We start from the raw sequence: 14,599 nt of genomic DNA on the forward strand, positions 1-14,599 counted from the left end.
AGAAGTAGCAAAAAGTTCTAGGGTATCCCAAGGCAAGAACTTTTTCAGAATGCAGTTCTCTAGCACTTTTAGCAAAACTAAACTGTCACTCACAATGACCCAGTATTCTCCACATGACAAACACAGGCCTGCATCAGAACTGCCATTTAGATGACTCTCATAAACCAGTTCACAAAGCTGATCTGTCCAGAAAAGAACCAAAATTGCAAATGAAAAAAGTCACCTTCTGCTGGCAAGATATGCTCTGCAAACCAAGGTGTGTGAGTGCTTTGTCAACACAAATAGAAAAACAGAACTGTCAGTACAGTGATTTTGAGTAACTTCAGTTTCTGTAAAATCCCATTTAGTGTGCTTCCTATTTTGTGAGATGAACCCTGAAAAACACCTTTCTATCTTCCAACTAATGAGAGCACGACAGTCTAAACAGCTAGCACAACACTCAGGAAAAAATTCTAGCAAAATCAGAATGAATGGTACTTCTCGGAACAGCAACAAAAAAAAAAGAACAAATTTTCCAGGCTGGCTTATTAAGATCTGTTCTTTTCATTACACAGTATGTTCTCTGTCACATCAATTTCTTGCTGTCACAGAATTTTGAATTATTCTCCCTTATTCTCCCAGCTTAAAAAAAATTTCATTTCCAAAATTAAAGACTGGACACAGAATTACAGGAGAGCTGTCACCATAATGCTCTGATCTCAAATTTCACGACATAATTCCATAGGCTTCTATGTTTATATTGATGATATAGTAATGTAAAATGTAGAAAAAAAGATAAGAGTAAGTTGTCTAAAGCTGCCATTTTTAGATTTAAAAATTAAGTTTTGGAAGTTCACATTCTGTAACGTTGAATGATCTGTTTGGTTTGGTTTGCAGGAAATGGATGAAACTTTTCAATTTCCAGAGATCTCAGTAATAGCTTAATTTTCTAGTATCACATTTCATCAAAGACTTTACCATCTTTTTTTTGGGTAAGTTCAAAATCATTGATGGATATCTAAACACCTTGTCTGAACTCTTTTAAGCCAATTGCCTTACACAAAGTGAAAGTATCATGTGACTCAAGCTGCAATGTCAAGTAAGCTCACTACAGGAAGGACTTTGAGCATGCCATATTTAAAGTAGTGGGTTTTTTTCCTCACTGCAATGTACACAAAAATTCCTCCAGTCTGTCTGTACTTGGTCCAGAAATCCAGCTATGCAACATGTAACTGGCAACAAATCAAAGGCTAGAAAAATTAAAAGAATTAACTGAAGAACAGGAAAAAAATCACACCTTCAGTCTAAAAAAAATTCACAAAACAGTAATAAATCCTTCTAGTCAGGGTCTTTAACTGCCACATAAACTATCCTTTGCTAGACAGCTTTTATACTAGCATCTTCTTGACATTTTTTAAAAACAGATAGACCTGATTTACAATTTGGACTCTATTTTGGACAGAATGAAGAGGTTATGGACTATTTTGAAATTTTATCTGAATTCCATCCATTTTCATGCCTTTAGAGCAAATTCAAATGTTTCTTACAGAGTATTCAGTCACCTGAGGGTTGGGAGGAATGTTCATTATTGGACTCATCTTCTGTCATTGAAATTGCCATGGCAATTGTTGAAGCAGCAATGGATATCATCTGACCAGGAAGCTCAGCCCCTGTAAAATATATACATGCATGTGAGTAACAAAAAGCTTAAGCCTTAAAATGCTTTATTTGGTGTTAGTTATCCACTGGAGCTGCCAGGCAGCAGAAATTATACGCACAAATGCTGTGAGTGTTTAGTATGTATTATAAGTAGTCAATATGATCAAACAGATATGAGTGCTATTAATTTTTGTATTACAATACACCTGCAGCCAGAACTCAAAACCAGTTATTTGCTTAGTGCTTTTCTTGATAATGAACTGCTACCACCCAAGACATTCACAGTTGCTGACAGTCTGATTATTAAAAAAATTTTTATACCAGTTAATCATCTTTACTAACCAACTAAAACAGCCAGACAGGAAAAAGGTTTCCTCCATCAGGAATTTACGATGCCTTTGCATTTTTCAAAACTGACTTGCAACAGGAAAATAACTATTCTTCTTAAAATCTAAACACAAAACATATTTTTAAAAAACTTATTTAAAAACAAATGACTGGATATTGGAAACTTGCTGTATAGAGTTGTCTTGGTTTCTCTCATAGGCAGCATAATAGGAGTTACTAAACCCATATTGCTCATTTCTTTCAAAATTAGCCTCTGATTTCAAGCCTGAAATTACATACTGAAATCCATACTCAAGGAATTTGGCTCAATAATGAGTCACTACTTTACCATGGAAACGAAACACCAGTCCATGGCAAGCACTTTCTGTAAAGAATCCAAGATTCACTTCAGCATGAGTAAACCACTTTGAAACACAATAAACATCCTACAGCAAACTCTTGCAATCCATATGCTATTGAATTTATGGACATACAGTCCAGATTATTTCATGTGACTTAAGTGAATTTTTGCCTCCAACAGTAAAAGAAACAATGACTTTTCCTTACCAGAAGACTCCTTTCCATTCTGCTGTTCATGCAACATGCCTACTGTCATCAGAACAACTATAACCAGAAATACAGGAATTCTCCAGGAACCTGCCACAGAAGCTGAAAGATACAGTGTTGGGATTTTTTTTTACCAAGAAAAATTACACCATTAATAAACCCTACATTTAGCAAAACCAAAGGCAGCACATCAACCAGAAAACAAAAAAGTCATAAAACAAAAGGCTTTCTGCATTAAAGAAAAGGAAGAACAGAAAACAAACATGAACAAGTTTCTCAATGAACAAATAAAGTTGTTGCTGTTCCTAACTTCAGTGACATTATGTTGATAGAGAACAATTTTGAAAACAACATTCAAAATCACATGAAAATACACACAGAATTAAAAGATTTTTGATAACAGAGAAAAGACATGTCCCCCCAAAAATGTGTATTTATGTTAGATCTCCACAGAATGGGATTTTTCTTGGATTTCGCCTATTCAGCCTGTACTACCAGTAAATACAAGATTATCAAAATTTAGGCAAATGCAAAGTCACTACATGTAGCTTAAACCTCAGGGAGGCATCCCCATGTGGTCAGAACAACCCTTGAAACCTGCTGCTATAGTAAAGTAAATGATGAGGTACACTGTGAAACCTTCTTTCATGGTATTCTTCTATTAACTGCATGATTCTTCCACCATAAACTCTGATATGAGAACATCTATTATATTAAATGTGTAACATAAATCTAAAAGATTACTATAATCTTATAGTTGTATTAACAGATTATAGAGATTACTAGCAAATGTATTTTATACTGCTGATATCATCCTAATATGCTTGTTGACTACTGATAGAATTTGGTTTTTTTTTTGCTTCTGTTACTACTACTAAACACATTTTGCAGCTTCAGCCTTGGTTAATGGCAGGCTTTCAAAAAATACCACAAATGAATGTCTAAAGCCAGCCTCATGTGACCCCAGCCTTTCCTCACTGTCAAGAAGTTCACATTGTCTGTGAACCAAATAAGGGGAAATCATGGGAAGTACAAAGGCTTGAGGAGTGGAAGACATAGCTCAGCATCTTGATGCCTTCCCATTCCCTACTCTAATGCTCCCTTCTGGACACATGCAGCTGGAGTCACTGAGCAGACAAAACAGTTTGCATTTCAGCTAAGACTATTTCACAGATTTAGCAGAAGAGCAAGTGAGGAGGTTTGTTTACAGAACCCTCAGTTATCAGAATAATAACCTCTCGTTACTCACCTAAGTGAAAGAGCAGCATAATCCAGACAGGAACAGAGACTGCTTTTAAGTAACGCTCAGTGCTTATATTCCACTTGAATGAAACCATCAGCAGGTAACCAACTACCAGTGTCCATATCTTTAAGAAAAAGATACACATAGGTATGTATACATCCATTGAAAGAGAGCTCTACTGCACTCATGTATGTGTGCACACACCCATAACTGTCATAGACAGAGAACTGAAGTCAGCTTTAAGCCTTTAAGAAGCCCACATTTCAATTAATTATTTGAGTTCATCAGCAGCACCTATGTGGCTACGAGGAGACATGCTGCACTCATTCCAGCATGGAGCAATTTGCCAGCTCCTGTGCTTCAGTCCAAAGAGACAAAAGGGAGCTTAAGCCAAAGAAGCCATTAGGAAGCACAACAAAAACTGCTGTTCCTCAGTGGTGCTGGTTCACAAAACAGATGCCTTTATAGGACATGTCATTTTTTCATTTTTTTAACTAAAAAAACCAAAGACAGGAAGACATCAGTGACAACTTGGGTTTGTGGCTTCTAACTGCTTTCTACTACTCTACTCATCAGATAAATCACAATACAGATTTGGATTTAAGAATCTTGAGATGATGAATTTGAGCTAAAAAAAAAGAAGGAAGCAGGAAGAGGTAACAGAAGATGAAAAGCTGCTACTCAAGAGAGGATGTGAAATAAAAGAAGTACAAATACCTGTAAAAATTAAAACCCAGTGTTTCATTCTTCAACTAAATAACTGAAGACCTTTCTCACTCAAATTCAATGAACATTCCCTATCCATTACAGTTAAGTACATCTTAAAATTTACACTTATACATCCATAAATTCCAATGAAGTTTGAATAGAATTTCTATTAAGAGAATTTGCTGAATCAGACATCACTGTAAGAAGGAAGAATGCACAGGCACAGACACAGAACAAGCAATTAGGAAGTACACACAGAGGAGTTTTCACCTCTACTCTGCACTATACAACTCATGCTGGAAACACAAGTCTCTGAAAAGCAGGTTTGAGTGGCTACTGCCACATACCTAACTGATGGAGAGGAAATCTTAGCTGTACTGAATTGAGCAGACAAGCAGTGAGTCATGTGAGTCATGTCCCTGATAACTTCAGTGGGAATGATTGAATATACAAGATTATTTAAAATCACTTAAGATATGTGAACAAAGGTACACCTGCCCTTTGCACACTAATGCTTCTTATCTAAGCAGATCACTCTAACTTTTCACTTGTTTCTAGTTTTGCATCAACAGAGTTCCATAATGCTTATGGCCAAGTGCAGACTCAAAATAAACATCTAAAACTAACACAACCCAGGGACATCAAGACTAAAGTCACAAACAAACAGAAATTTTTACCAGAAATGCACAGTAGCACTCCTTTAATAGGTTGAAACATAAATTCACTCAAAGGGCACTTCACAGCCCAGCTCTAATTGCAAGAGATAACTCATCACAAAGATACTATCCCACTCCCTAACATCAGCCATACACATCTCTGTATGATGAACGTTCCAGTTCCAAGCAGATTTTCTCATTAGCTTTTAAATTCAATGATAAATTAAATTTATCATTAAATTTAAAAATTTAAATTTTTAAACAGGAGACTCAGTGCGTTCAGTAATGTAAACTTTCTGTTTAAAAACAAGTAGGAGGCTAACAAGGTATAAGCCTATGTTTAACAGCCAACAAAGCAAAACACACCACACTGGTTTTATCCATGCATGTAGCTGAACATTATAGGGCTTAGGTATTTAATAATTTGTGTTTGAAATTAAAAAGTAATCAGTTATCATTTCTAAAAGCTTAGCAAATGATCCAAGTTGAAATCTTTATTTCCACTGAATAGAGAGAAATTGCTTACTTTTAAACAAATCAGTCACCCTTTTTCAGAGATCAAACAATAACTTTCCTGAAGCTCTGTAACAAGAACTGTGTAGTCAAGTGACTGGGGCAAGAAGTTTAATTTCAGTGACACCACAGAATAATCAGCTCTTTATTGGTTAATGTTATGGCCAAGCACATCCCTGGACTGCAAGAACCAGTGCACAGGAACTAGGGTAGCCTACTTCCAACGGTTCATAGCTGACAGCAACTAAGGCAAATTAACTTAAATTGACATGGACTAGGATTTCATCCCATACTGGCTTGGCAACAGCATACTTTTTTTTTTCCTTAACCCTTTAAAAGTGTGTTACATAACCCTTCCCTTTGTTTTTCTGGATGGTCTCCAAAAGTTTTGGCTTGAAAAGCATGGAGAATATTAATAGCCTCTCTCTATTATACGTCATTCTCAAGAACTGACATAATTGAAACAACAAATGAAAGACTGCCTACTTTCACTAAAATTAAGCTACTGCAATTATTGCACTGAAACTGTAATTGATAAGGTTCCATGCTAAGACAAAATGCCTATAAATTTAATTTACAGGGGTGTACAGCTAACCAGGCAACTAATACATACACTTCAGATTTTGCAGAATGTGTTAGCTATCATCAACTATTTATCAAGCTGAAATCAGTTGCAGACCCTAACTTTCACCACGTACTCTGAGATTTTAAATCACTCCTTAATCACAATTATTATTTACAGGCATGCACAATTTCCATACATTGCAACTTTGGTATAGTTTAATCCTGCAAGCCGCCCTTCTTCCTTCCCTTGCCCATCTTAACAGACAGCCAAGACCTCATTTTTCACATCTCCTTTGCATTTTGTAGCACCTGTCACAAACTGAACTAAGTGTTGCTTTGCCTTTAGACATGTAAAACTGCCCACTTTTCTCAATAAATAGTGCTAACACTGCAGAGTAACTTCTTGGATTTTAGCATCCATTTCTGTGTTAAAGTGGCAAATTTAAGAGGCAGATTTAGAGACATCTAAGGTGACTATGAAGGGCTTTAGTTCTCTTTAAATTGCCAACTAGAGACAAAATGACACCATAGAAAGATGCAACTTTTACATTAAACTCAAGCATCTGCTTCAGTGATTTTTCTTTGAAATTTCAGTGCTGGAAAGTCAAGGATTTATCAGCATGAAGTATGACAAACTTTCAGTCAAGTTTGTTTCTCCTTGCTGTTGAAGCAATTGAAGTTGAAGGATTTGAAAATCGGAGACACTCTTTTGGCTTCGATCTCATTTTTCAAGAACAAACTCTAACTACTTAACTTTTGACAACATTTATACTGATTTATGTTGGAGAGTAAAATTTCTTATTTACACAATTCACTCCCCTTTTTCCTGTCAACAAGTAAACTTCTGTGGGGAAGGTTTTGCAGACAAGTGCATTCAATAACTCACTGCTACTGGAAGTGGCAACTCATTATCCCCTATTGCCAGCTGGGCAGTCCCACCTCTTCTGCACAACAGCTTCAACATTCATCCAGCCAGCTCAAGACCCCCCTACAAAACTAGCTGTAATTCAGTTATAGCAAAATAAGCTCACAGAAGTATGGCAGGCACTAACAAAATGGGCAACAGAAGCATATGTAGAAGTGGAATAAGCAAGAAGAGCTTCCCACTGCAAAGCTGTTGGAATGATTTAGTCTTCCTTGGAATGCTGCCCCAACACCTCAACATCCAGCAGCAAACACATTTCCCACCTGCTTCATGTGCCTTCTCAGGCACATGTGGTTGTGATAGTCTGGTCAGAGAGAGAAAGCCAGATAAACTTTCCCAGGAATTGTTCTGGGAAAAGCTGTGAGAAGCTCAGAGAAAAGAATTCAAACAATTCTTATCTTAAGGCTCTGCAGCTGGTCTTTTGAACAGTTGTTTCTCATTAGATGTTTACCAAAGGGTAATTGGCAATGGTGACAGCGTTTTGATTACAGGACCAATCAGGTTCACCTGCATCAGGACCATGTATAAAAAGAATGGGCTTCCTAATAAAATTATTATTAGCCTTCTGGAGACCTAGAGTCTATGTGCCACTCACTCACCCATTCCTGACCCAACAGTGACAGGCACACGGTATGAATCTTGGGGTGGTCCTGTGCAGGGCCAGGAGTGGGACTTCAGTGATCCATCTGGGTCCCTTCCAACTCAGGATATTCCATGATTCTATAAACCACCTCACAAGTAAACACAACAGTGAAGACTGAGAAGATGAACCAATAGTTAATTCTTCTCATACATGCCTGGCCAACCTGCCAAAATTTTTCAGTTTGTAACAATTCAGCACCTAGAAAACAGAGTCTGAACTTCTTCCTTCTCTTATTGTAGCTCTACTCTCTCCCGTGGCCATTTTGAAATTATGTTTTTTTCCCTGGCTGCTCTTTCCCACTTGGAAATCATGAAAAGCGAGGTTTTTAAGAGTTTAAGTTTTGGTTTGTTTGGGGGATTTTAACTGAACTTTAAATTTAAAACTGTTTGATGGATCTACAGATCTAATTCAAATTGCTTTCTATTTTTCAGTCTCAGTTTTTTTGCAGGGGGTGGGGAAGAAAAAAAAAAGGCCAAACTATCTCATCAGTTCCCCTTAATATTTTAAAATTTTTCACTTGGAAATAGAGATTTTCATTAGTTTTTCTCAAAATAAAAAATAATTTAAAACATGACCAAGCATTAACACAGCACTTTTGCAAACTTTTAAAACAGCACTGCAGAGTGAAGATAGTTTAAAGAGGTGATCTTATGACACCAGTTCACTATTTCTACATCACCTTCCTCAGTGCTGATGCAGGCTGACAAAGTAAAATGAACCCACCACAAAAGCTGAACAGAAGAGCGTTGGACTTGAAAAATGAAGCGGCACAAGGCATTAAATGCACTGCTAAAAGCCAAACTGTGTTTGCCGTCAAAAAAAATCAGTGTTTTCTTTACCTGCCTGTTCCTTTGAAAATGATTTTCTAAACAACATAAAGGATAATAAGGAGGCAGGTAACAAATTATGAAGATGTAATTTTGACTCCAGTTTCCAGAAGCAAAATTGATTTACTGTAGCTTTAGCACAGTTTCATTAGCACACAAGAGGAAACATCCCACAATGTGCAGAATAAGTGTGTAACTGCCTGTCCTTTAGTAAGGAGACAGGATTAATCAAACATAAGAAAATACCCAAACTGCAACTAATCACACATGTAAGACTATTTTTCACATCATAGCACAGACAAGCACCTCCTCCCTTCACTTAGGAGGCCTTCATTTACCTAGAGCAGGTTCTAAGTGGACACAAGTAAGTTATTCCTTGCCCCAAGTCCAAAGGACTAAACTGTGTGCCCATTCTGTTTCTTCTAGAACCCCCAAACATGACATATATCCATGCTGGTATTTCTGGCATTAAAAAAAACACAGACTAGTAAACCACATGAAAAAGAAACATGGTGTTTAGTGAGATCATCCCTCTCTGAAGGGATGAATGTATGAACTTATAACTAGAACCCTGGGGCAGGGGGAAACTGACCACTAAATTAATACTGCCACACATGGGCTGAAATTATTTTCAATGTGTCTTGCAATATTTCCTACACTGAATTTAAGAAGAAAACATAAAACCTAAGATACCCAGAAGACTGAAGCAATGGATGTTGAGAATACTTCTCATTTAGTTCACTCCTCCTGTCTTAATACAAAAGCTACTTATGAGAAACTAGTAATAAAAATGCTATTCAGAAATCAAATGTATTAAGATTCTCTTGCAAAAAGAGGCTTCCCAGAGAACATCAAATTCTTTCCATGCAGACAGAGCAACACTCCTCTGACATATTTCATGGTAACACTTCTGCAAAAGATGGCTCCTCAACACACACAACTTTTTCACCTTCTTCTTTTATTATATAGAACACAGTTAAAATTTTGCTGGACAGTTCCATAATGATCATTCCTTTCAGAGATGCTGGAAAAATAAACATCATTGTGTTCAACCATACATATAAATACCAATAAATAGTTAATAGTTAATATTATGTAGCATATATCATTAGGCTTTAGGCTACTGCCAGCTCTGAGGCTGTAGTTGCTGCATGTAAATTGGAACAAGTTCCTTGGCTTCTCCAAGAAAGGTATCTCACTGCAGGCTCTTCCAAAACTGAGGGTGGGCGTGGAAGGCAAAAACAACAGTACAAAACACTATCAACATCCCAGACTTTCCCTGCCTCTCCCCATCTTGTTTTTCAACAGGCCACATGTGGTCTCTACACAGTTTATCTCTACCACACAAAGTTGTGAAAACACACCAAAATCTGTGGTTTTGGTAAGATGTGTTTACAGTCAGTACTTGGCTGTACTGTTAAGCCAGTACATTTATAAGCCAGGGTACCATAATATTAAAGGATAATAAACAGCAGAAAGAATACTTAAGAGTTTGTTCAGGCATTTGTTTTGGTTTTGGGTTTTTTTTTTTAAGGTGGGAAAGTTTTAGAAACCTGCAAGACTGGTCTAAGAAGAAAGGGAAGGAAAAAGAAAGCCCACCGATGCTAAACCTTCAAAGAAATAGAAATTGTACGCACATTAAAAATCAGAAGTGTGCTCTATTCTTTAACAAAAGAGAAATTGCCCCATCAGGTGAACTCAACAAAACACAGATGCTTTTTTGCCCCCACAGGTGATATTCAATAGGACTGTAGAAGCCAAACGCCTCAGAGCATGAAGAATGCTTGGAGAATTTCAGTCTGCAAGGGCTGCTTGGGGGTGACATTTAGTGCAACACAAATGGAGGTTTCCCTGGTGGATGTCTTGCACAGAACCCCTGATGGGGGGCAGACAGTACACCAGCCATAAGAGGCAGCATGTACTCTGACAATATTCCACTCCAGCAGTCATGGCAATGGTGGGCAATGGCATTTGCAGATCTGCCCAGCACCCTGGTGAGGATAAGACTGATTAGGTGCTCTAACTGCATGGAAACCCCCAGAACAACACCAGTTGTACCTCATACAGTCAGAGATATAAAAATACACTGACACACACATGTGACTACACAGTTGTGAGCCTGCAACAACCTGTGACAAACCAAGGAAGAAAGATTGGCCAGAGAGAAAGATTTTGACAGCCCATAATCAAGTTCACTACAGAGGATTCTGCTCATTATGATTACATCAAATTTAATTTACGAAGATGAACCTCAGGGCCAACACAGAGCAGCTGTATAATTCTTAACATCTGCTGGGATCTACAAACTATCTGTTTCCCAAATAAATATGAGCATGTAAATTCTTCTTCTTCAAAAAAAAAGAAGAAAATGTAATGAATAGCTGGAATTGGATATATATTAACGTAAGTGTAAAACATCAGCCTGAAGTAGTTTGAACTCTTGCCACAAAGCAAAAGAATTTGGTTTTTAGATACAGTGCTGGACATAGGCATAGCTCCTGCAAAACTAATGAAATTGCTGCAGCCCAAAAGAGTGTAGGACTATATTCAGTCCACTACAGGACAAACTCACATCCTTCCCAAGAAAAAAACTATAGAGAAAAACATTCCCCTTCCCTAATATATGAAACTGCTGTTTGTGCAGGGCCCTCTGCATAAGAATTCTGCAAATAACCAAAAGAAGGCTGGAGTCAGAACAAGGAACTCATCTGGAATTTTTCATCAGCCTCTAATTTAAGGCCCGGCAGCCAACTACATTTTTTGAGCAAGCTTCTTCAAAGATCATAAAGCCTGAAGGGAAAGAAAAGGAGACCGTGGGAGCACGATGCTTGTAGACTAGCCTAAGATCTTGAACTTGCTCTCGAAATGCAGTGTTTTCCAATCAGCTGTCAAACAATCCAGTCAGGGAGGTACCCAAATTCCTGAACTGCAGGTGTGACTTAAGAGCCACGGATGGCAACACAGGCACTTCTGAATCTTGGCTCATCAATGCCATCAATGGCTTTGCCAGATGTGAGGACAGCAGGACAGGAAAGCTCTTCAACATACTGGTGCCAAGATACACCTTACCAGGTCATTGTCACACGCAATTTCTGCATTTAAAGAACTTTCTTTTTTTCTAGAACTTAAGAGGAGAGCTTCTGTCTCAGTATCATGGCCTAGTAGATACCATAAAAATACCTTTATTTAGAGAATAACAAGTCAGTATTCCAAATGCCCATAATTCTAACGATAGACATCCACTCATTTCTCTAGCACAGGAGAGAGAATCAGAAAGAGAGAAGACAATCATGCATACAGAAAGAACTATGAAGGATTCAGAGCCCAGAGAATAACAGTACAATGGAGAAACCAACTTGTAATATCCCAAATTCCTGTGCAGCTAACAAGCAGAACATATGCATGCAAATGGAGCCCTGCAATATAACACAGCAATTAAATGGCTTTTAAAGTGCTTAACTGAAGTTAAAACTGGCACTATTAACTGATCCAGCTCAGGGCTCCTCAGCAGCATGGATAAAATTAAATTACCCTGCTACAGCTCTGAGATAATAAACATCAAGCACTGCAAAATTAAAAAAACTGGACTAAGGAAAAACTGCAAAGTGTACAGATGATGCCTGACCGAGCAGCAGCTATTTACAAAGGAAAGCCCACAATTTTTTTCTCCTATAAGGCCCAGAAAGAGACACAGCTTGCCTAGAAAGCAACTGGTTTGCTTAAGGAACTCTGTGATCAGTTACCTTGACACAAAAATCTTCCCAAGTAACTCAGGTCTGAAGAGTTCTGGGAGCTTACTATGCTTTGTGCAGTTAATTTTGTACTACAGTTCAATGAACACAAGTGTTAAATCAGAAACACCAGAAGGATCAGAGACTGCTAAACAAGGCTTCACCGAGCAGGCACAGACATCCAGCAGTGCATTACAACCACAGTTACCAGCCTCAATAAGTGCAGCTTCCTTTAGTACCCTTATATTTACACAGCATAAAGTATGGCTTAATTAAGAAACTTTTAATAAAAGCCTGGACTTAGCCACATCAGTTAGTGCAGCAATATTATAGATTTGTTAAAAATAAAACAAAGAGGTCAGTGCAAAAAAAAATCTTAAAAAAATTTTAAGCTTACCAAGCAAATTGTGTGGCAACAAGTCAAAGTTTCCCACTAGTATCAGGCCATGCTTTAGCTCTGTTACTACTCAGCTGAAAGTAAACATGGTAGTATCTTGCCTCTTTATAAAGAGAGAATGTATCTCTGTCTACTCAGTCCTAATTGTACTTCTGAGGACAAAACAGAACCAGAAACACATGTCCTTTGACATCTTCCAGCACCAAATAAAGTCAAGAAAATCTTTTCTTCCAGTGTTTACTTTCAAGAGGCTAAACACATTCTCCTGTCCATTCTATTCACACTAGAGGCAGTCTGTCAAAATATTCTGTCAGTCCATTCAGCAGCACTGTCACCTCGGGAAAGGGCACACTTTTTTTGCTTAAAAGACAGAGCCACTTTTGAAGTCTTTGACACTTAAGAAATCTGAGCATGCCAGTTGCACATCAGTATTTAACAAAAGTACAACTTACTGATCTGATCTTTCACATATCCATTTGCTTCTGATATGTAGCACTTTTTGTATTTTCAGTTATAAGTAACAAAGTGTAAAAGAGTTCTGCCAGAAGCTCTAAGGTAGCTCTATGCTAGCTCATAGGTAGCTCTATGCTAGCTCATAGGTAGCTCTATGCTACCTACTGAACAGAACACAGGGAAAAGTAGTCTCCCAGGATTTGTTAGCATCAGTAACATTTCTAAGTTAAACAGCTTTACTTTTTAAAGCTCAAATTGCCTTTGCACTGTTTGATACGCTAAGAAAAAGGAAACCCTACACAGCAGACAGAGAAGCCTTAAGGCGCCTTCCCCCATCCCGGGTCACTTGTGGAGCTGCGCTGCTATTTCGCAACACTTTAACACACACCTTACAACTCAACAAGCCTGGATGTTTACCCAAGAGCTCGCCTGAATCACCTCTGCCTAAACAGCATCTCCAGAAGCGGGGCATGCCTGAAGCGCGGCCGCGGCACACCGGCACTCCCTCACTCACCCACTGGCTGCTGAAGTAGTCGAGCCCCTGGCAGATGATGCGGGCGGCCTGTGCCAGCAGCACCTGCACGCCCAGCGAGCTGCCCAGGCAGTAGAGCCCGTAGAGCAGCGGGCCCCCGGCGCCCAGCAGCAGCAGGAGCCGCCGCCGCCGCAGCACCTGCTCGCCCAGCGCCTCCACGCCGTAGTTGGCGAAGCAGATGGGCAGCAGGAGGGCGGCCAGCAGCACCGGCGTGCGGGAGCGGTGCAGGCGGCCCAGCCAGCGCCGCCCCAGCGCCGTCAGCGAGGTCTTGAAGGGGTGCAGGAAGGTTCCGCAGAGCACGGCCCAGAGCAGCGGCCGCAGGAACGCCTCCAGGATGAAGTACACGAGGACGGCGGCGCCGCAACACAGCCCCGCGAACAGCAGCGCCCCGGTGTTGTAGAAGGCCTGCTTGATCGGCTTCTCCAGCCGCGGCAGCGACATTCCCGCCGCCCCGCCCTGGCCGCCCAGCGGCAGCCGCGGCATAGCCGCGCCCGCTCCGGGGGAGCCGCCCGCCCGCCGCTCCGGCACCGGCGAGCCCGCAGGGGCCGCGGCGGGACCCGCGTCCGGAGCCGCGGCGGGAGCGGCGTCGGGAGCCGCGGGCTCTGCGCTGTCAGCCATGGCGGGCACGGGCACGGCCGCCGCGGGCGGGCGCGGAGCGCGGCCGGGAGTGCCCGGGCGGTCGTGCCCGAGGGCGCGCAAGGGCCCTGGGCTGTAGTGCCGCCGCCGCGCGGCTCCGGGCGTGCGCCCAGCCCGGCGGGAAAGGGGCGGCGCCGGCCGGGAAGCGAGCTGGGAAATGTAGTTCTGCTCCGGGAGAGCGGCAGCCGCACTCCCTGCGCCCGGCCGGAGCTGCGGGGCTGTGCCCGGGCCCTGAGCCT

At 40.4% G+C, this 14,599-nt stretch overlaps 1 protein-coding gene across 1 annotated transcript in view; it reads right to left on the bottom strand.

Moving 5' to 3' along the window:
- TMEM245 (transmembrane protein 245) overlaps window positions 1-14,342 on the bottom strand; it is a 75,984-nt gene extending 61,642 nt beyond the window's left edge. The window contains exons 1-4 of the mRNA XM_059471633.1: window positions 13,707-14,342; window positions 3,782-3,899; window positions 2,533-2,634; window positions 1,542-1,649 (exon numbers count right to left, since the gene is read on the bottom strand). Coding sequence (XP_059327616.1) covers window positions 1,542-1,649; window positions 2,533-2,634; window positions 3,782-3,899; window positions 13,707-14,342 — 964 coding nt within the window. The remainder of the gene's footprint in view (window positions 1-1,541; window positions 1,650-2,532; window positions 2,635-3,781; window positions 3,900-13,706) is intronic.
- Window positions 14,343-14,599: the final 257 nt, after the last annotated feature.

This window comes from Ammospiza nelsoni, chromosome 1 (assembly GCF_027579445.1).
Source record: "Ammospiza nelsoni isolate bAmmNel1 chromosome 1, bAmmNel1.pri, whole genome shotgun sequence".
In the NCBI taxonomy this organism is placed as follows: Eukaryota; Metazoa; Chordata; class Aves; order Passeriformes; family Passerellidae; genus Ammospiza; species Ammospiza nelsoni.